Source organism: Pinus tabuliformis, chromosome 2_1 (assembly GCF_031772625.1).
Source record: "Pinus tabuliformis cultivar Carrire ecotype Pingquan chromosome 2_1, CPIR1, whole genome shotgun sequence".
Classification (NCBI taxonomy): domain Eukaryota; kingdom Viridiplantae; phylum Streptophyta; class Pinopsida; order Pinales; family Pinaceae; genus Pinus; species Pinus tabuliformis.
In genome coordinates, this window is record NC_142299.1 from 354869696 (window position 1) to 354893177 (window position 23482).

Genomic DNA, 23482 nt, shown 5'->3' on the forward strand with positions numbered 1-23482 from the left:
TTTATGGAATCCAAGTCAGCTTACGTCTAATTAAAGGAATAAAATCCAACATCAAACACCATGTATGGGAGCTTCCTCTATTGTGAGGGATATGATGAATACAAGATTCTATTGTCCCATTAAGATACTCTTTATGAAGCCCTTATTTCCACCAATCATTATCCCTTGTGATTAGCCAATAAAACAAGTTTGCCCCATGGGATGTATTCATTAAAAGGTGGTCTCTTATTCCTAACCCCCACCCCCTAGGATGGCTTTTGGAAGCCTAACCACCTTCCAATTCACCATATTAAACTTTTAGAGGCTGTCTTACCTCCTTACCAAAGAAATGCCTCAATTCTCGAGTGATTTTCTACTTGACTGAGATGGGGGCCAACATACCTGAGAATTGGAATATGGGAAGGGATGAAAGGACATATTGAATTAGAATTAATCTTCGAACCAAATTTAGCCAATGGGCCACCCATTACTCAAATTTGGATTTAAACTTGTCAATAACATGACCTAAAGAAGGATGAGGAAACATCTTGAGACATATGGGCAAGTCCAAATATCTTAAACTGGTCCATTCAGCTCTTTCCACTATCCCCACAATTCCTAAGGTCCTTCCATGCAATAGTTTGTTGACATTCCTCATTTATCAATCCTCTCGAGACCCAAAAATTCATCCAAAATAGATTTGAAGTGTTGCGCTATAATGAAGAGGCACACCAAGAAGGATCATGTCATCAACAAACTGGGCATGATTTATGCTCTTTATATCTTTCGAGAATCAGATTCCAGGAAGGGAGTGACATCTTCGTTCAAATTCTAGCTTCCTACTCAAGGATTCAATCACGAGAATGTAAAGAATAGGGAGAGGGGGCACCCCTACCTAAGGCCCATAGAAGCTTTAAATAAACCAATCACAGATCCATTAATGAGGGGGGCAATCCAAGACCCAAAAACATAAAAACATTGATCCAATATATAAAAATAGAATAGAACCCTATTTTTCTTAAAATAACAAAAAATAATTATAACTAAAAATGAATAGCTTTATAATTTTTTTTAGTATTTCACTTAAAAAACCAAATTTTAACTAGTGTGGGGATCGCTATCCAAAGTTTGAATCGATGAGTCGGGGCCAACCTCTAGTCAACGTAGTCGGGTTTGGAGGAGCCGACGCCGACGAATCACAAGAATAAGGGTTGATCTCCGACCTCTAGTTGGGGCCGATCCCTGACCTGCTCCGGTGGGAGCCATGGCTTGCAAATATGGATTTAACATAAGGTTAACAAGAGGTCACAATGACCCTTGCTGATAGTTAAAAGCATTAGCATTCATGACATAGCTAAACCTGCAAATAGAAAGTTGGATATTTATAAACGTTTAATGTTGCCTTATCGCCGTTGGAAAGCCATTTCCAAGGATTTTATCAATGGACTTCAGATCACAACAAGTTTGTTGAATGGTGATATATTCGACAACCTTTAACGATTTTTCACTATTAACATATGTCAATTTGGTGAGAAGATCTTGACCTCTAATGATTTTTAGGAAAATCCGAATGTTAAATTCCTATATGAAATTAAGCTTTTGAAGGACGACTTTGATAACAATCAATAAATTGAATTGCATGAAGATGTTTGTGATGCAAGGCAGCTGAAGGATTACATGAACAAAGAGTTTGTTAGCTAAGAGATATTATTTGGTGGGAAATTTTCTACAACATGGACATTGGAAACTATCGACTGCATATAATCAATGCCAAATCTAGTTAAGATTCTATTGTCACAACCATAACGACGCCTCGTTGCTATGCTACAAAGGTTGGTGTTTCCGAAGGTGCTTAGGGCTTTCCCTGCTAACAATACCTCTCATACAAAAATGCTTCACTAACGTTTAATATGTTCTGAGCTAGGTTGTATGTTGAAGGCAATTTTGTAAGTGGAATAATGCACCCGAGGACTACCCATTGACGTCCCTCGTAGTGATAGCGGGTTGACGTCATTGTAAAAACAAATTGAAAACTACAATTTAACCTTAGAAAAAAAAAAAAAAATCAACATATAGACGAAACTAATAAAAAATAATCAATATTCATGACATAATAAAAAATTAAAATTAAAATAAATTTATATAAATACATTTTATTATATATTTATAAATAATATTTAATTATATATATTAATATATATATATTCTAAATTTCTTAAAATTTAGTAAAAATATAATTTTTATAATCTTGAAAAATATAAAAATAAATCACACCCAACCTCTTCTCTTCCATGATAATGATAGGTATAAATTTTACCATCCTGGCTATATATATATAAATATAAAACACAACATTCAAATCAAAAATAGAAAAATCAAATTAAATTACCAAAACCTCATTATCTTAAAAATCAAATTAAATTACCAAAACCACATTATATCAAACACAACCTTAACTATCTCATTAAAGAAATAAAAATCAATTTAACTCTCTCATATAAATAATTAGAGAAATAAAAATCAAATTAAATTGCCAAAACCTCATTAATACAACCACAAATAAAAATCCAAACATTCATTTAATCCAAAGGAACCCAAATAAAATTCGCCGAGCGTTTCAGGGAGGCGTCAACAAGTAGACAGAATAAATCCATCAGCATCATATTATTTATTTAAAACCAAATTTCCCGATAATTTCTCGATATAAGTAAATTCCCCAAATTATTAACCAGCACAGACCGACACTTTGACGGTAGGGGAAATAAGATGGGAAAAGACGAGATGCAGTCACCTCGCCTACACAGCAGCTGAGAGGCATCCAGTGCGAGCATGAGCCTGTTAAATATTTATCTGTAGCGTTTTCACCTCTCCTATTTTCGTAAAGAAAAAGCGGCCCGATGCCCATATCCACAAATAAAAACCATTCTCTTCTCAACGCATTCGCCCTCTGATCAATCCCGCGCAGCTGCAGACTGGAGATGGACGATGCCACGGCCCTAGTATGAGACTGTCGCAGGTCATGAATTGCTGGTATTACGCGCTCGGCTCTACGGATTAAGGTAAGATTCTTCTTCATCTAACTGAATCAAAATTCTTTCTTGACCCTTTCTAAGATTCGAAGTCCTATCCTCTGTGGCCAGATGTTAAAATGCAAATTCCGTGGCTCGTGGTTAAATTTCTCTGATTCTGCCATTTTTGCCCCAATATTTGCTTGGCCGTGATAATCGCTGGAAATTGTCGAAATCCTGTCCGGAAACTATTGATCCGATCCTGCACCCTTTTACTCTGTTAAAAGCTGCCTTTTTTGTTTTTTAAACCTAGGGTTTCGGTCGGTATATTGCTATCGCTGGAGTCTGTCGTGGCTGTTTGTTATCTGAGTTAAAAGCACTTTTAATCGAGGGTTTTTCTTGCCGGCAGAGTGTCCTGTTTGGGGCGAGGTCGAGGGTTTGAGATTTAGAAAATGACGATGAGCGAGCGGAAGATTATAGAGCTGGAGTCGGGATGGGAATTTATGCAGAAGGGAATTACGAAGCTCAAGAACATTCTGGAAGGAATTCCCGAACAGCATTTCAATTCCGAGGAGTACATAATGCTTTACACGTATCCTATTTTTTACTCGATAAATCTTCTGACTGGCTCTAGCTCCTCCGGGGCTCTTGGAATTACGAATCCAATATTTTTATGTGTTTTATTTTAGTGTTTCTCCAATTGCTATCAAATTTTACTCCTTATGTCAAAGATGTATGCTATCCTTTACTTTATTCACAGGACTATTTACAACATGTGCACGCAAAAGCCTCCGCAGGATTATTCGCAGCAACTCTATGACAGATACAGGGAGTCTTTTGAAGAGTACATTACTTCGATGGTAAGTTTTTTGCTGTTTTCTTTCAAGATTCTTTCATTTATTTCATGATGGTTTTAAATTTGTTCTTTATGCATGATTGTTTTATTTTTTTAAGTTTGATCCGCAGCGTTTCCACCTTTGATGTTATTTTTGATTTTGTTTTGCAATTCCACTTTGAATTTAAATTTCTTATTGAAATTCGACGACCTACTATGCTTTCTAAGAAAAATCGACATGAAAGCTAAAAGTATGTTATACAATCCATTTGACAATGGCACGTATCTTTGCATTTTTTTTCTTCTTTTCTTTAAGTTATGTACGTACATGGTCATTATATTATAGAGAGAGAGCGCGTCAATTGGGGTTTTCTTGGATTGTTGTTAGGAATGGTTGTTATCCTCTCCCAGGTTCAGTTCTCACAATGGCATGTTGGGCTCCTATTGAGTATATTGTGTAATGGCTTTGAGCCTTGCTGTTGACCAGCCTTGTGCTCCGAAGATTTTACGGTTTACCTTGGGTAACATCCTTGAAATGAGGAGAAATACCTGGGGGTTTCGTTGGACTTTGTAACATGCAGTGTCTATAAACATATAGATTGCTTTGGAAAAAATTAACCCTTTTTTTACAGCAGAAACCACCAAAAACCTGCAAATGGCTGTGAGATTTTAACCATAGTTAGAATGTGCGTCCACTTTGGTGAGTAGTGATCAGGTGACATTTTTTTCTTCGTTTTTTGATTTGTTTCACCTTCTGTGTCATATATATCTCAAGTACAGATGCTTTAAACATATAGTGATTTTGTGTGAGTCACGGTGTAAAAGTTAAAACTCCAAAAGCTTTGCATGGAGATGGAATCCTCAGCAGAGCAAAGAAAGGTGATTCCGGAGTACAATCAATAGAATTAGCAAGATAAGGAGTGCCCAGGGCATCTCCTGAAATAGTAATGATTGTAGGCTGGAAAATGATACATGAAGATGACAGGGGGGAAGTGGTTAGTTCACATTGGATTTCTATATTTGGACCCACAAGCAGGTCTATTTGTTTTCATCAATTATTGTTGTTTCGTGAAGATAATATGGAAGTAAATCTCAAACACCGCAACTGAGATTTCAGGAGTTCGTTAGATTTCATATATTTTAGACAATTACCACGAGGCTGATATGCATTCCATGTGCTTAACCTCATAATAACATACATGTCACCAAAACAAGTATATGAGAATGTAACCATTTATTCAAGAATATTTTTTGGGATCTTTTTGCTAAGGGCTAATACATTGTCACATCCTAATATGTAGAGTTTACAAATTTTATGTGTGGCAAACTTTGTCTCTCTTGTCCTCTTGTGATACTGTGTTCATTGATTTCTCTACTTTCAGTTGCAAGCTTGCATCAAAATGGGAAACAGTAATCTCCTCACAGTTGAAGAGCATAACAAACTCTATTTTTCCCCTGTACTTCTATATGATAACGTGTCCTTGAATATTATTTTAAAAGAGTGCTAGAGCTTAGCAAATTGGCTTTACTTGAAACAATTGTTTCTGATTCAAGATATTAAAGAAAAGGGTCTATAGTTTTCCTTTGTAGTATATACTACAGCTCCTTTGTGTTTGACAAGCTGCAAGGGTCTTTTTTCTACTATTCATGCCATTGTGTTTGTATATTCCCTTTGCATTATAAATTAATGATCTTCTCATTTGCAAATAGTAGTTAATGCAATGAATATGTTAGTTCCGACTTCTAGAGGATGCTTTTGCCAATTTCAAGGTGCCATTCCCGTTAAGACTAGTTGTGGAGGTCACTCCAAGAATTTATCTGGGTGCATAACAAAATAATGCACGCACATAAATGTGGAGGGAATAGTAAATATCATTATGTATCAGTGATGCTGCCGAAACTCAAATTATATATATATATATATCTTGAACTTTACTATCTTACTATCTATGATACACAAATACTACTCACAAAAGCTACTCATGCCTTAGTATATTGTATATAACAGCATGTGGGAGCCCGAGTTTGATTACCCACAATACACAAGTTTCACTCTTTCAATTTACTCACAACTCAGTACATTGTATATAATACCCTAGGTTGTTTATGGTGTTGCAACTACCTAATCTCCTAACCTTAACCTTAAAATATAACAATGGTCACATGTCACTTAATAAAGTCACTGACATATAACCAGTGTTCCACGGGGACACATCCCCTCGCTTGGGAAACACATCCCCGTGCTTCCTTGCGCTCCGGGGACGCGTCCCCCCACCTGGGAAACTCGTCCCTGCGCTTCCTTGCTCTCTGGGACGTGGGGATGTCTGGGGGATGTTTCCCCATGTCCCCAAAAAACAGAAACACGAGGAAACTCGAAGGGGGAAGGAAACATTTAATGCGTTTCCAAAAAAATTTGAGGTCAAATCATAAAAAAGGTCAAATCCCTAATTTTTTTTAATAAAATATTATAAATATACTGCGAATCGATGCGGGGGGGTTTGGTTATTTCATATTTGAAGGGACCAATAACATGATGGGATGTTGATCCAAAGTATGATGCACAAGTAGATATGGAGGAGGGACTTGATGAGACATAGATGGGGTTGGTTGGTGTGCCACTTAGCATGTTTGAGAATGCAAGTGATTTTGATTTAGATGGTGACATGGTTGATCCTGATTTATTCATGCAGTAGCTGGATGCAGAGACTGGCGGGGCATTACCTTGAGCAATTATGATCATTTGTCATTTGATATGTTCTTATGTTATCAACTTCTCTATTTCGGACTTCATTTTGTTTTGAATCTTGATATATGATATATTAGACTTGACTCAATAAAAATTTGAATCTTGATGTATCATACTTGACTTTTATTTCAATATTTAGTATTCATAGTTGGAACGTCAATATGGTTTAAACTTTATTTTCATTGTACAATGTTAGAGTTACATGTATGATTGTATCACACTTTTTGTTTTAAATTTGTTTCAGTTATATGATTCATCGATTTATCCTTCATGATGTAAGTGTTATTTATTGGTAAAGACAATTAAGTTATAAAATTTCAATGATATATTTATAATCTTTTAGTATTTTACTATTTTTGTCAGCCCTTGTGTTAAAGACCCTGACTTCCCCCCACATTTCCTAAAATTTGTGGGGAGCTTTTGCATATGCCGCTCCTGTGTTTCCTTGCTCCCCCTTCCCCACGTCCCAGAAACTTGGTGGAACTATGCACATAACATTTGCTGTACTTTATATTTTTGTGTTATAATAACAACTGTTGATATTCATTCCATCAAAGCTGAAATTCAACTCATTTATAGTTGCTTGGATTTGTGAGATATATTTCAAAGTAGCTATGAGCATGTTTTTCTAGTTAAATGAACTTACCTAGATTGCAAACAAGATGGAGAAACATTGAAGGATAATGCATGAATCATGGTAACAAAACCTGAGAAATTTCATTCTTTGTAAGCAACTTCTATTGCTTTGAATCCCCATTTGATTTTGGGTCATTTTCCTTCAAGTGACATTAGAAATGGAGGGATTTGAAAAACTATGGAACATTTATGAACCGATTATAGATATTAATGTTGATTACCTTTGCATTTACATTCATTCTCTTGACATTTATTTAATTTCATTATGGCGGTCTTCCAAACCTTGACTTATGCAATTCTACATTGGCGTTGTTATAATTCTCTCGTCAATGTTATATTATAATGCTGACTTAAGGTCACTCATTTTAGAAACCCTTATCTATCCTTTTTTTTCGACTTTTATAGTAATAAATGTGGTCAAGAAAGTAATTTTCCCATATTTATTTGAAGTTTGTATAGGTATTTTTGGTGTTGGTTGCTATGATGATGTTTTTATTTCCATTGGTCCTTGGTGATGCCTTGGTTGTTGTTTGTTGACTTTGAACATGATAGTATGTTCCAATACATTGTGTAATCTTTCTTTTTGTGTATTTCTAGTGGTGGAGTCTCTCATTGTTCTCGATAATGAAATTATTAAATTAGGTAAAGTAAATGCAAGGCAAAGTTGAATGAATGGAGAGAAAACATAATGCAAATTGTAGTAACCTTTAGATGCATGTCGTGGTTTTAGTTTTTACTGTAGTAGAACCTTGGTTTTTTAATGGATATAAGGTAAAATCTTATTATAGATTTGCTTTCGAAAACTTTGCCAATTGCCAACAATGTTTCTGTATTTTTTGAGTGAACTACATTTTTGTTTATTATATGGTTGAAAAGGAGGGAATGGGGTCCTCTATTATAACCTTGCTTACTTTGTATGTGGCCTTTTTCTTGGAAAGTTCTCTCTCTATCTCTACCCCCTATATTTTTTAGGCTATTATGGGGTGGGGGTATGGATAAAAGGTTTGCCCTGCTAAAAAATTGAAGATATGATGCTTGACAATTTTTGTTGGGAATATCTTATCTTTGTTTGTGCATTAGTAGGAACATGGATGCCTTAAGCACTTTGTTGGTAATGGGTAACAATGTAATAGTGACTAAACATGAACTTGTTTAGTATGTTGTGTATGAAAAAGACACTAATTGGATTCTTGGGAATCAATGCTCATTGCTAACACAACCACTTTGGATTTTGTACCAGAGATGAGATAGGGCAAGTGTTTGATGAAATAATTTTGTGAGTTTATGCCACGAAGTTCAAATATTTGGAGAATGGGACTTGTCTTTGTTGATGAAAATGTTTTTGCGATGTAAATGGCATACAAAAAAAGGAAAAATCAAAGAAATATTTTACTCTTCCATAGTATTTCATGGCCATTTCTTATGTAAAGCCCTTCAAAATTGTATTATTTTCAATATGCATCTTCCCAGCATTTTAGTTTGTGTTAGTTTTTAACATCCTAGGTAGTGGCCCACCTTCATATTAATCGTATTTTTTTGTCATAGCTTCGAGAACTTGGTCAATCTACATAGGCCCACCTTCATATTAATCTTATTTTTTGTCATAGCTTCAAGAACTTGGTCAGTCCACATAGACTTTAGGTGTTAAGCGTTTAACCATCTAAGTTGGATTATTTTATTTTTATTTCTAAGGTTTGCAAAATTTTTTTTAGGGTTGAATTTCTATCGATAAGTAAGCTATAGAAATGTTGCACCTAATATCATGAGCATACACTGGCACAACTAATCGTCACCCACTTTGCATGATAAAGATCTAAATGTAGCATACAATAGCAGGCTCTTGGTAATTGCATAAAATAACTTGCAAACCATTACATTTGAACATATCATTAGAAGAATTAGATATTGACATTCACTAGTCTCACAAATTGAGAGTTATATATCATTTGGTTATTTTGTTATCTATAACTTTCTCCTTTTACTAATTGGTGTTGTTTATCATTCCAACATTGTTGGCACATATTATGTTAGACAACTAGGGACTTTCTATAAGGTCAACATGGCACATTATTGTAGGCCAAAAAGAAAAATGATGTTGGCAATGAGGGATAACTCTACACTTGAGTCCATTATTTTTAGATTACATCATCCAAATGAAATAAAACATCCATGCCTAGATTTATGTTATTACATAAAAGAAATAGTTATTCATAATATTTATTTGAAGAAAAAAATTGATCCAAGTATAGTAGCAAAAAAATTCAAGATTTAATGTCTCTCAATAGTTTACATTTGAATTTTGAACACTTTCATAATATTTCATGGAAGACTTGAATCTTTTCAGATATAAAAAAGCAATTGGACTAACTTGATGTTGTGAATCCCTTTGTGAACACACTTGTTAACAACTGGAATGCATGGCTAAGTGCTACCAAATGGATGCATAGTTAATCGCTCAATACTCAAGGATTTTCTCAAGATACAAACTCATCCCCAAATTAATGAGATTTCATCAAATTGGCATGACCTACACAAGAAAATAATTGAGAACCATTAGTAAGAATAAGAAAACAAGAGGATGAGAAGGGCTTAGATCTTTGCTTTACATTGGGGTTCATATCCTCATTTTTTGTTTTGCCTTTTATTTGTTTGTTTCTTAGCTAATTACCTCAAAAAATCTTTCATTGTGTTTGTTTCTTAGGTAACTATCTCCAAAAATATCATTGTTTCTAGCACAATTCTTTGATTCTTGACTTAATAATTCACATCATCCGCATATACCTTGTACCAAACTTGTTTAGATTTATTTTGTTTTTCACCACATGAATTTGGTTGTATTATTGTGATTCAACTTGGCATGGTGTCCCAAAGTCACCAAATACACGATGCAGTAACTTACAATATATTGATCACATAGGTGGGCTCTAAAACCTAGATATAGATTCGTCAAGCAGAAAATACACCTTCATTAATATATTTTATCCAAAGTTGGGATATGTCTGAGAGTAATGATATAATGAAAGGTAATAATGGGAGAAATAAGTCATGTAATAATACAATATGACAAGTTAATGTTGCATTAAAGAGGTTAGGAGAGTAGTTCCTAACGATAACTACTCTCGTTAGGAATTACTCTCCTAACCTCTAAATGCAACATTAACTTGTCATTATTGTATTATTACATATGACTTATTTGTCCCATTATTCTCGGTAGAACTACTCTCCTAAACTCTTTAATGTAACATTAACATCACATATGCCTTATTTCTCCCATTATTACCTTGCATTGTATAAACACACACACACAACACTCTTGTATGTTGTTATCACAATGATAGCATTTGATCACTCATTTTTCTACTCATCTCTTTGCATATTCTCATAGTTTTCCAATTGCCAACAATGTTTCTCTATGCAGTGAGGGGCTTTCGAAGTGCAACATATTAGATGCCATTCTTTGGGATTAACTACGTAGAATAAGTCGTTAATCTATGACCATATCCATGAGTGTTAGTTGCAACTGATCAATTTTTCATGATTTCTAGATAATTGTATTTTAGTAGCCAGTGCATTGGGTGATGCTCATTGAGGTGAAGAAGTGGATTGAAACATTGGCCAAACAGGGAGTCAGAAAAGTGGGGCGTAGGCACAGTAGTGGGACAACAAACCGACAGGTGAGAACAGCTGAAAGTTGGATCAAGCAATGGATGGTGGTTCGAGTTGCTCACAAGTTGACGACTGACAATTGACCAGCACTAGCGCTGAGCCAAAAGGAGCTGGCTGGTGCAACAAATTGTCGAGGCCGTGTGACGAGCAAGCGCAAGGAGGTGCAACTATGGGTCATAGTGGTCGACATAATTGTTTGTTGCAGTACCTGACTAGGCCGCAACCACTGAGTGGTCGCATAGGTGGATTGAGAGGGCTGTGTTGAGTGGCTGTCGAGAAGGGCGAGAGCTGTGTGGGTTGTTGTTAATTTTAGGTATGTTGTATGCTTAGAGCAATTTATTTCAATTTTCATAGTTAGCTCAATATCTTTTCTAGATTGGCAATAACATTAGCATTAAAGTAAACTGCAGATATAACATAAACATAAATTGCTGAAGACAAGCCAAGACAAGAGGACACAAGATGTGGCGCTAGCCAGGGACAAACCCCAATGTGGGGACCCTTGATCAATTCTTCTTATATGTTCTTCAATAGTTCAACAGAGAGAGAGAGAGTACGTTTACAACAGAAGTCAACACTTTGACTTATCTAGATAAGAGCATAGATCATCTCTAAGAAGATGATACATCAGACCAGTTGAAGACATGCTACTTCAACTGATTCTCCAAGGTGACTCCTTCACCTATTGTTGTGCTGCGTTTTGTCATCATGCTGCACCTCACCGCGCTGCACCATGCTGCACCCATTATCACTACGCTGCATCTCATCACGCTTCATTAATCATGACTGTACCCATCACTATACTGCATTATGTGCCATTGTTGCACCATGGTGCCATACTAAGTCATACTAGATCTTGAAGGATCTCTGATAGAAACCTTAGCGGAGGATCTCCTAGTCCGGGAAGGCAACAAATGTTTCATCAGGATTTCCAACTTATGAAAATCATGAGACAAAGGACTGATGACATGATGAAGCAGATCAAGGGATTGAAGATCTGTTCAATCAAGAAAGCTGCTGAAAAGTAGCCTGAAGGGAAAATGAGGTATGTATGCTTATATTTGTATTTGATATCATAATGTCATGATATATGGTTGCAGGTAAAATGGATTGGGCATGATCAAAAGGGAAAGGATCTCTTCCTCTGAAAGGATGCAAAAAGACAGAAGTCAAACTAGATGAAATCAACATAATATGTCCTCATAATGTAGTATGAGGTAGTTGAAGACCATTGAAGAACTCTGAGAGCTCCTGGGAATGAAGGATGTGAGGATGGAAGAGATCGTGAATTATGCAACCATGATGGAGGCAATCAACATCTAGAGGATTAGGAAGTCTTGACCAGGAAATCTCCCGGAATAATGTGAAGACTCTGATGGAAGTCTGAAAAGATGAAGACCCTTGACAACAGATAACATTGGGAGATGTGTCAACATATATGCAGGATGATTGATACCTACAAGAAGATGTCACTAGAAAAAGGCCATCACCAAAAGGTAATGTGTGATTTGTTTTTGGTGTTCGACCTCTTGGAAAAGTCTGGGTATGTGTGCAGGATCAAGGAAAGGAGAGTTGTGAAGGATGTCACAACTATGTACCTTGTGATCTAGAGCAATCATTGTTGAAGGAAAGTAGAGACAGATGAGCTTATGAAGGAAGCCCCAGAGGTAAAGCCAAGGAGGATACTTTCCGGAAAAAAAGGAATGACATGGCATAGGAAAGTGATGGATGGATGAACCCTACATGTGAAGAAATTGATGACATTGAAGTCTTGGATCGTCAGTTAACTAGAAGACCCTATAAAGCACTTATGATAGAGTCCCTAGGTAAGAGGGATCTCTGAGAGGTTCCTATAAGTAAAAGGAACTCGAGCAAGTTTCTGAGTAAAGAGAAACTTGGAACTCGTCCTTAGTTGAGAGGGAGAGTTAGACACAACATTCTTGTCTTTAGTTTGGAAGAAAGAATGGAGGATTGTGTAATCATCTGGCATCTGACACTCTTTGAGAATGTGGTAGGGCATCCAAAACAAGAGTGGGCAAGAGGATCGATATTCTTCAGGGTTGGTAATCCAAGATGAGAATACTCCTAGTAGGGCATACTCAGAGAACACCCGGGTGGGTATGACCCTAAGAGAGACAATGGTGATGTGTGTCTATCATTCATTGGTCTCGCCAACATTGTGCTCCGATCTAAGTGAGAGATGGAGTTGTTAGTCAAGGCCTTGCTAAATGGAAACAATGTTGGTTGAAATGATGCTATTGATGGATTGCAAATCTGATTCTTCTTGTGAGAAATTCTTCAGATTGAGAATGACCAAGTACCGTTATGAATACCTCCCTAGTTAAGAGGGAGTGTTAAAGAAAGTGTAACTAGGTTCGGTCTTTATAGTGACATGATCTTTGTATTTGATGTAATAAAAGGAAATAAATTATTTTTGGACTCTTGCTACATGGGTTTCATGAGCAAGAAATGTCTCTAGGTAAAAGACTTCTTCTTGATGTCGTTAGGATTTATTTAAATATCAAAGAGTCATGTCATGTGTATAGAAACTCTTCATGAGTTCATGTAAATATGTACATCTTGAACGTTATGTGACAACCCTCCAAGACCAAGATCAATGCCTCAAAGCAAGCCTATCAAAGTCTGCAAGCAAAACGATAAGGAGATGGTCATGTCGGCTCCAAATAAATGAATTAAATAAATACATGTCATGTCGGCTTGAAGCAATAGTCACGTCGGTTCATGGATCACGTCGGCTCATATATGGAAGCCTCACCACTATAAATACCCATGAAGGGTTCAACTGCCTCCTCGGATGGGTGTAAGGACGAGAAAACCTAGATCATCTTCCTCTCGACATACTTGTGATGTCCTTGGATGGATAAGAGTAGATCAGGCAGCGTGTGATCTGGGCACTCAAGTGAAGTGATGATTCTCGGCATGAGGACACAGTCACTATGAATAGAATACCCTCGGCCTTCACACATACTATGATATACCTGTAGCAGCCTCGACACAATGTATTGCAGTAGTTAGGGTTACATAAAGATGATCTATACTATCTCGATGAGTTTCTATGATGGCAGAAACCCTCGACAGACCTATGAGAAGAGACATACAGTCTCATTGGTTACCACAACATTCGGATTGAATATGATGTAGTCTTGACGTGCTACAAAGAGCAGTAATCACAACAGCTATAGATATTGATCTAATAGATCAATGATCTCAGTTTCGGTGTAATGAGAAGGAGCAGCCTCGTCATGATGAGAAAGGAGTAGTGTCAAGGTCTTGGTGTCTCAACATGATATCATAACCTCGATGAAGGCTACAGCAGTAAAGAAGATCTTAATGAAGCAATCATGGTGCAGCAGTGACCTAGCTGGAGGAGCAACAAGATGATGATCTCAGCAGTGCTCAAGGAAGAGGATTGATGGCTTGGTCTTGGAGAGGCAAATTGTGTCAAGGGTCATGGTCTTGGTATTCGTCAATGGAATCTCTATAAGAAGAATTTTGCATGGGTTTTCCTCTCCAAGAGGGAGAGGTTTTGGCCTTGGCAGAAAGCCAAAACATTTGTGTTCTTGTCTCTTTTTGGTTTTGATAGCAGTTTGATGAAGCTAACATATACATGTTAATAATGAAGTAAACATCAAGCTAAGATAAATTGTCTAAACACTTCACAAATTGTTATCATGTAACGAAGAATCAATGTAACTATGCCTGCCCTAAATTCTTCAACATGGGAATCCAGGATAAGAATAGTCCCAGTGGAATACACCTTGAGAACCCGGGTGAGGTATGTTCCAAGAGAGATAATGATGAGGGTGTCTAGACTCTATACATCATTGGTCTCGCCAACATTGAGCTCAGATCTCGTGGAGAGATGGAGTTGTTAGTCAAGGCCTTGATATGTTACAATGCTGGTTGATATGATGCTAAACTAATGGGTTACCAATTTGACTCTTCTTATGAAATTATTCAGATTGAGAATGACCAAGTACCATTATGAATACCTCCCTAGTTAAGAAAGAGTGTTGAAAAGTGTAACTAGGTTCAGTTTTCATAATGACGTGTAATTGTGATTTTATGTAATTGATGGAAAGAAGAAAATAAAACTATTTTTGTAGTACTTGAATGATGGGTTTCATGATCAAGGAATTTTATTTTAGTTAAGGTTCCCATTGTAAACCTTTAAAGTTTAAGTTGTCATCTAGTCATAAAAGTCAATTTGAGTTAATGTCATGTATGAAGGACCCTTCTTGGGCATGTACATATTTGTATAAGTCATTAAAAGAGTTAAAAGACCCTCAAAGGAAAGCACAAGAATCTCCTAGCAAGTCGACGTTAAATAAAGTGATGATACCTCTCCTAAAGACATGTCGGCCTAGCTCACTATCAAGTCGGCTTATTATGGAGGCTCCAACAACTATAAATAGGCAACTCGACCTCATTGCAGAGTAGAGAATTTCAGTCAAGCAGGTCTGAAATCAAGGTGTGCAAAGATCACTTAGAAGAGAGCCTAATCATCAACGAAGAAGGGAAAGAAGGAGAGCAAAGTCCTTGGCATCATTTGGATCTGTTTTTGGGTCACTTTGATCTCACACGTGCAAAGTAAAGGGACTGTCTCTATTGTAGAAAAGGCCGAAGTTTTGCAGTCCTATTGGAAGGTTAAGTCAAGGAGGAAGCAAGGGTATATTACAAGTCGAGTTACCAAGGAAGAGACCTCCTACTAAAGCGAAGGAAAACAAGGTATAAGAGAAGGTTATATGCATGAGTTAGGGTTTATGATCAAGGAGGCCGAAATAAGCGAAGCTTTGAAGCAGAAGGAAGCCGAAGTTGAAAAGAAGTTGAGGAGGAGGAAGGAGCAAAAGGTTGACTATCATTGACAAAGTATCTCATCAAGGAAGCTTTGTGTCTTGGTATTGGAGTGGCAAATACGTCAAGGGTCTTGATCTTGGTGTTTGTCAATTGAAGTCTCTATAAGAAGAAGAATTTGTTCGGGTTTTCTTCTCAAGTGGGAGTTTTTGGCCCTTGTTGATAGCTTATAATATGTGTCTCTTGTCTCTTGTCTCTTTATGGTTTATGCATTGATAGCTGTTTTATGAAGAATAACACTATACTAACATAAGTAAAAGAAGATCCTAATCCAAATAGTAAAAAGAATTAACAAGCAGTTATCATTAATACAGAAATCACCTAATCTTGATGCCCTAAATTTCTCAATAGTGAGGGGTCTTGGTGTTATGTATTGCAACTTGGTGTTCATGTAGCATAACGTACATTGTTTGTTGCTTTGGTTAATGGTAGTGGTTGTTCCATGAATTTATGTTACTGAGCATTTTCATGTTTTCTAAATGAATGGCATTGGTGTTTTGCAATGGAGACAACGTATAATCTAAGAAATATTCAACTGTGCAATGTGTTGCAAAATTGAAACAAGCTTAAGGCAGTTTGAAAATTCATTAGTGTCTAACTCTCAAACTTTCTACCATTCATGACCATTGCTTCTTGATGGTTAGGTTTTTTCCTTCTCTGGTTAGTCATTGGATATGGATTAGTGCACAAAGTTTCCACTTGTTTTTTTTTTCATTGTTATGTTATTTTCTAGTCAAATAATCCATCTTTAGATGGTTTGATAGTTTATTAGTGCCCTTGGGTATTATGCTAATTAGCAAATGTTTGCGTCAAATCCAAATATGCTCTTCAATTTTGGTAAATATTAAATGATTAAAGTTCTCTTCATCGTTAGACAAAATTAGTTCAAGCAATAAAACATGTTATCCATGCTCGTAAAGATTAATAACATCTTTGACCTTGTTTTGTTAGCCTTTCAACTATCACTTGGTAAAAACATGCCATTTTACATATCAAGATTTTCATCACATTTTTCTTTTTCCCATATTATCACGCTATCCCCTTTTCTTGAAGCAATAGTTCTATTCAAATTTCATACTACAAAGTGTTGTCATAAATCAAGCTTTTCCTTGGGGAATAAAGTGAGATATGGGAAGACATCTGGCTTGGATGCAAAGGAAGTTATAGATTGTCTAAAGAATTAAATAAGAGACTATTATTTCATGGGTATCTACACTCCGAAGGGTGCAACATCAAATGATGGAAGAATTGTCTGGTCTTGGGGTAGGGAATAGGCAGATGATTTGAATTTGTAGGGAGAAAAAGTTGAGGAATGCAAACATTTTGTAAAAAGTTCGAGATTCTAGTGCCATTGTTGGACACCTAATCCTTTATGGGTTAGTGTGGAAGCTGAACAGCCAAAAGGAAGTCCAAGAGACCTTGGGATGTGGAACCCAACGGTCACACCATGTACTATAAATGTATATGTTTTGTTAATAAAAAATACACTCTCATGTTTTATCTTTCGTACTCTTTTTGCCATGTGTGTGTTTAACATGGTACCAGAGCAGGCGATCTCCTGCCCTGCTAAAGTGTGAGCCACTTGTTTTTGTGGCCTTTGTAACCCGATGCTCTCCTCATGATTATACCTTTTTGAGCATTTCTTAGAATAGAGGTTGTTACCTCTATCAACGTTGACATTCCTCTGTTGTGAGCAGTCCCGACCCTCTGCGACTTAAATTCTCTATTCTGAAATCCTATCAACCATATTTTAGCTGCATTCTTTGCACACACTAACCCAAATAGAAAATCCTGGCAGCTCTGACGCTGATGCTTCCATTGGCCTGAACGCATCATTATTCCACCTGCTATTCACTATTATTACTCCTGCCGCTGCTCCACTTGCTATTCACTATTATTACTCCTGTCGCTGCTCCACCTGCTATTCACTATCATTATTCTCTGCTACGCTGATCCACCTGCATACAAAACGCTACTCTCTGTCCATTATTCTGACACAGTCTAATAACGCTGCTCTCTGGCATTGCGCGCATTTCTTTTGAAGATTTTCTCTCCAGTATTACCGTCGCCTGGAGGAGCCTCCGAGAAGGTCGTGGTATCTGTTGTACTGTGTTGAAATGCTATCAATGTATTGAAAACGCCATTGTATTCTCTGGTCTTACCGCCATTGTATTCTGCGAGGTTGAATACCCATTGCGTTTTCATTATTACACATACCACCAGTCTCGTCCCACAGATTGCTCCAGGGTCTTTGTTCACATCAGGGTGATACTGGAGAGCGAGTCTTCTGTAAGCCGATTTAATCTCCTTTGTGTTTGCGGACCTCGATACTCCCAGTGTTGCGTATTAATCACCTGCCATACAAACGAACCGGTGCGCCTTTCTATGTCTGTCATTGCAATTGAAATCGTATGAAAGCTTCGCTTTCCTCCATAAACCTTGCCCATTATTAAAGCATTGAGATGAATCTAACCCTAGGTTTGAAAACTCAGACCAAACGTGGCGGTGTTGGTGCTGGTGGCGACGATGGCAGTGAAGGGGGCCGCTGTTATCAGTGCGGTGACTTTGGTCATTTTTCCCTAGATTGCTCTCAACCGTGAAGGATAGGGATATCACAAGCCTGCATCCAAAGAATTTGCTACCTACAGGAGCTGCGGTCCCGTGACAGTCGAACGAAGGCTGTTTGCTTCAACACGTTCAATTTGTGGTTTCTGCAAAGGTGGCGAGTGGTTATACTCGTGCAATCCCATGTCCGACAGATGGTGATCCATGACAATCGCTGGCAAGAGGAATAAATATGCGAGAGACCCCCTGTGTCTGAACATCTCTGCTGAGGACGTAATCATGCAAATCGATTTTCTAATCAAAAGATTGCACGGGCTCTTGCATTTCTCGGAAGCAGTTATTGAAGATTTGTATGAAGTCTGCGGGAGAGGAAGATCCCATGGAAGCTGTCAAATCGCTTCATGAATCCATACAGCTTTTCATAGTCGGTGATTGTGTCTATCTTCGACCCCAACAGATGTCAAGGCCAAAGGCAGAGATCTATGCGCTGTTTTCATAACTGTTGTTTTGATATATATATATATATATATATATATATTCGTTGTTCTTAAACACTGTTTTGGCATATATACGCTGTTCAACTTTGGCACACCACAACGAGCGATTTGAACGCAGACATTGAGGAGCTTTCTCATTTGCTAACCATTGCGAAAAGGCCTAGAATTCGGGCCTTGCTCACTGACGAGCTTCAACAATTGTAGAGTCAAAAGGTCCAATAAAGATAGCAGCACCTTTACAAACCTCTGCTGCAAAAAGACTGGAAGCATCCTACACAACACTTGGATCATTTAGTTGGGATCAGGATAGTGGAAAAATCAAGGTATATCTATTTCTTGAGGGAGTAAGTGAAGAGAAAGTTGTTTCTAATTTCTAGCCTTGGTCATTTGATGTCAAACTTATGATATCGAAAAAAAAAATTATCACTGTTTGGCCTGTTAGATCTCAAGCAAGCTAATTCATTGCTTGCTGTTGAACTGAAGATCAATAGTTTCATTTCGTGGAGAAATAATGATTATTTCCTGTAAGGGCTGACATAGATGTCCTCCTGAATGTGCTAAGTTTTTGCGTGTTTTTTTGCGCGTTGCCATTCACTACAGTCTTGCTTATTTTATATGAAGAAATTGATGATATTGTAAGCACTTATTTTGGAAAAACTTGTCACAAAGTTTCACCCGAGGGTTTTGAGGGTGAGCACTTCATCATCTGCGATTTCAAAATTAGCAAATGTAAGGCGCTTCTTATGTGCTTTCAACGTTGCAGTTTATGAGATTATGTACAACGCTTTCTCTGGCGATCTGTTATCCCACAATTGCAGCTGTTCCACATGCTATCATCAATGGTTACAAGAATGTATTAGCAGTCGCTATTGAACTTGACTATTCTTTTCCATTGGCCGAGAAAGTGAAGGAGTATTTGAAGGATCCAAGCAAGTTTGCAGTTGCTGCTGCCCCAGTTGTGGCATTGTATTTAAAACTCATTATAGTTTTTGTGTTCAGTGTTGAAGTTCCCGTAGAGTATTAAAGTATATAGAAGTTATCCCCTTATTCCAAAAGTTGTATGATTTCACCATTCAGCCAAAACCTGGTGCAAATCGAAATTGGAGCAACTTCTAATATCTTTGAAAATAAGTGTATTTAACAGAGTTTGATTTGTTGATAAAATGGGAAGACTTTATGGAGTATTAGAGTTACTGAATACACTAATACATTCTAGTGTCGAAAACAGAGTCAAAATCAACAAAGACTCTCTCTTTGAAATTCAGACCTGTCTACAATATGCACAAGAACAGATTGATTTTTTGCAGCTTGAATCTCAACTGCAGTAGGAAGAATTACAGCATTGGAGTCAACATTCTGAACCTATCTCTGTTCAGAACAATGAAATAGACTCCCATAAGCAGCAAGTTGATTTAGATCTAGTGCTCATTTCAGAAGCAGATTTGCATGCAGATGCAGAAATTCAGCTTGCACTTCCCAAGCCCATCATTGGACCTTGGGAAGAGCTTGTCCATAACAAGCACATAACTGGTCTTGGATATGACAAGGACTTGTCCTTTCATATTCCAGACTACTCCAAACCAATCCGATTTCATATCCAAACTCATCATGTGCGTCAAAATTGGATTTCTTCAGTAGTTGCTTAGTGAAAAGGTACCTATCAAACTCATCATGTGGCTTGAGCTTCATGCCAGAATTGGATTTCTTCAAGATGGTTCGTCTTCACCTGCTCCTCGTGACAGTTCACCTTCAGTTGTTCCAGATTCTGCCCCTCTTCCATAGCAACAACAACAACAACAGATTGTGAAATGCCAACACTATGATTGAGTTGGCCATCTGAAAGATCACTGTTTTGATCTTCATCCATGTAAGCACTGTCATAAAACCAGTGATTCTTCAAACAGATGCTTCAGAAACAAACCTCCTGCAAGAACAAAGATTCATCTTGGATGGATCGCTTCTTGGCATTGGGCATCAACAGCCAAGAAGATATTCTAGTCACATGTCAGAACTTGTTCTAGAGTATTGAACAGTCTTGCAGTTGAGTTTTCTCCATCATCTCTCCTTGTATCTGATAGGGGGGAAATGATGGTCATCTACAAGCTTCAAAGCCACATCAAGCGAGCCTGAGCCACAACTTTCCACACTAGTTTCAGAGTTGTAGCCAGAAACAAAGATGCCCTTGAGCATGCCTTCAGTTGGTAATTTGGGACACTTCCTCTAGCAGAAGACTTCAGCGTCTTGCCAGTTTCAGAAGAGTTCCAGGAATAGAATTGGGGACACTTCCTCTAGCAAAAGACTTCAACTTCTTGCCAGTTTCGAAAGAGTTCCAGGAATAAAATTGGGGACACTTCCTCTAGCAGAAGACTTAAGCTTCTTACTTGTTTTGGAAGAGTTCTAGGAATTGCATTAAGCATTCCGGAGTTGTTGGTCATCCTTAAATGATCACAGGTTGAGACCTCCCTTTTTAGGTTGAGATTCTCCCTTTTATGCGGGGTGAGACCTCCCTTTCATGGTTGAAGGTTTCCCTCTTCAAAACATCAGGAACACTTCCTCTAGCAGAAGACTTGAGCTTCATGCCAGAATTGGAAGAGTTTCGGGAACTGCACTAAGTGTTCCAGTGTTGGTGGTCATCCTTAAACCACTGCCCTTTATACCAACATTTCAGAGAGCACATTCAACCTAGTGCTGCCATGCATTTTTGCAGATTTTGTATTACAACTCTCTTCTTGGACTTGTACATAACCCTTCGGATTAGGGGGGGAATGTTGGACACCTAATCCTCTTTGGGTTAGTGTGGAAGCTGAACAACCAAAAGGAAGTCCAAGAGACCTTCGGATGTAGAACCCAACGGTCACACCATGTACTATAAATGTATATGTTTTGTTAATAAAAAATACACTCTCATGTTTTATCTTTCATACTCTTTTTGCAATGTGTGTGTTTAACAACCATAAAGCTTAATTATCAAGAATTTTTTTTCGAGTGGTCCATAAACTAGGGGTTTGGGGAATTCACTGCAAACTTGGGATACTCTGCAAAAGATGGAAGGTGGTCAGGAAGGGAAAGAATTTGGTGGTACAAGATAGTTTGGAAGCTAACAAGCCCTTTAAAGTGTAAAGTTTTACGGTGGTTAGAAAATATTATTATGGGATAGTTGCCAAAAAAGAAACATGTAAGGTCCTAGGAGATGTATCTTATGCAAGAGTAGTGAGAAAACTATGGATCACTTGCTTGTTTCTTTTTTCTAGACCAGTTTGGCCCAAAGTTGTCCAAATTTCAAGTGGAAAGAATAAATGGGATTGGAGGACAGTGGTGGGTTGCTTGCATTCCTAGATAGTTGACGAGTCTAAAAAAGCCTTTAGATCTTTATGTTGATATGTGGTTCGCGACATATGGCTACCTAGGAGCAAAATGTTTTTTCAAGGCTTAGGGTTGAGTCTAACAATGGTGGCTTGCAACATTAGATGTGCTTGTAAAGGTAGTTGGGAATCTACAAAAGAAAAGTCAATTGGAATTCTAAAGGAGCTTGTTATTGACTTTTGATTGCCAGGGAGCTTCAGGGATGGTGTTATTCTCTATATTGATCGATACCATCACTGCCATTTGAATTTAGCAGTAAGGCAAGGCACAAATAATCAACAAATCTATATGCAATGTGGTTACTTTTGTTAATTTTCCTTGAAACTCTGCAACTACTTAGATGAAAAATTTGAAAACAAGGCAACTAAATACTGAAACCAAATTTACTTTCACTAAGAGATAGAGTTTCTTAACAACTTATAAACAACGAATTAAACACTAAAGATAAAAACACAATCACACAAATTGACACACTTGTTTACCCAGGAAACCCAAAAGGGAAAACCTACTATCTTTGTTGTGGTATTTTAATGATTGTTCTGGAGAAATTGGATTTATAACAAAGCAATCTGTCTCTGAGAAAGCGTTTTGCTTCTTCTCAGTAATCTCAACTGATACAATTGATCTCGCTTGCCTTGGTCATTGCTTGATCTCGACCCTTCTAGAACACAACTGTTCCCCTGTTGTCTCCTTGACTTGCCTTGTCGCTTGCTTGATGGGGTTCTTATTTCCTTGCGTATTGGAGCCCCTATTTCCTTGTGTATTGGAGCCCCTATTTCCTTGCGTACTACTCCTATTTCGTTGCCCACAAGGATCTCCTATTTCATAGCACACTTGTGGCTCCTATTCTCTTGTGCAAATCTCCACAATTGTCTTGTTTCTTAGGATACAAGCTTCCTCAAATATATGCACAATCGATCTCCTAAATCCTCGGACATTTATGATTTCTTAGGATGCAAGCTTCCTCAAATCTGTGCACAATCAATCACCTAAATCAGTGCGCACTTGTGATCTTCTATTTCTTAGGACACAAGCTCTTTGTGCTCTTCGCAATCAAGGATGATACAAACTTGTGAACTGTCTTGTCTCACAAATTGTGTACAAAACTATTTGATTTCTTGTTCCTTTGTGATTCTTTTTATAGACCCAATTTGAGCATGCAAGGGGGGCCTAACTCAATTTAGAAACTCGAGTTTTGATTGACGAGTTAACTAAGAGGCCAACTGATTCTCTCTCCAATCAACGCTTGGAGTATCAATCCGTTCTCCCTTCAATCAAGACTGAAGAGTAACTCACTCCAACTGAACTTGTA

At 37.5% G+C, this 23482-nt stretch overlaps 1 protein-coding gene across 1 annotated transcript in view; it reads left to right on the forward strand.

Annotated features, from left to right (window-relative positions):
* Positions 1 to 2668: 2668 nt before the first annotated feature.
* The window catches only part of LOC149200328 (cullin-1-like), a 121330-nt gene continuing 100516 nt past the window's right edge, over positions 2669 to 23482 (forward strand). The window contains exons 1-3 of the mRNA XM_089402656.1: positions 2669 to 3038; positions 3397 to 3579; positions 3748 to 3847. Coding sequence (XP_089258782.1) covers positions 3440 to 3579; positions 3748 to 3847 — 240 coding nt within the window. The 5' untranslated portion in view covers positions 2669 to 3038; positions 3397 to 3439. The remainder of the gene's footprint in view (positions 3039 to 3396; positions 3580 to 3747; positions 3848 to 23482) is intronic.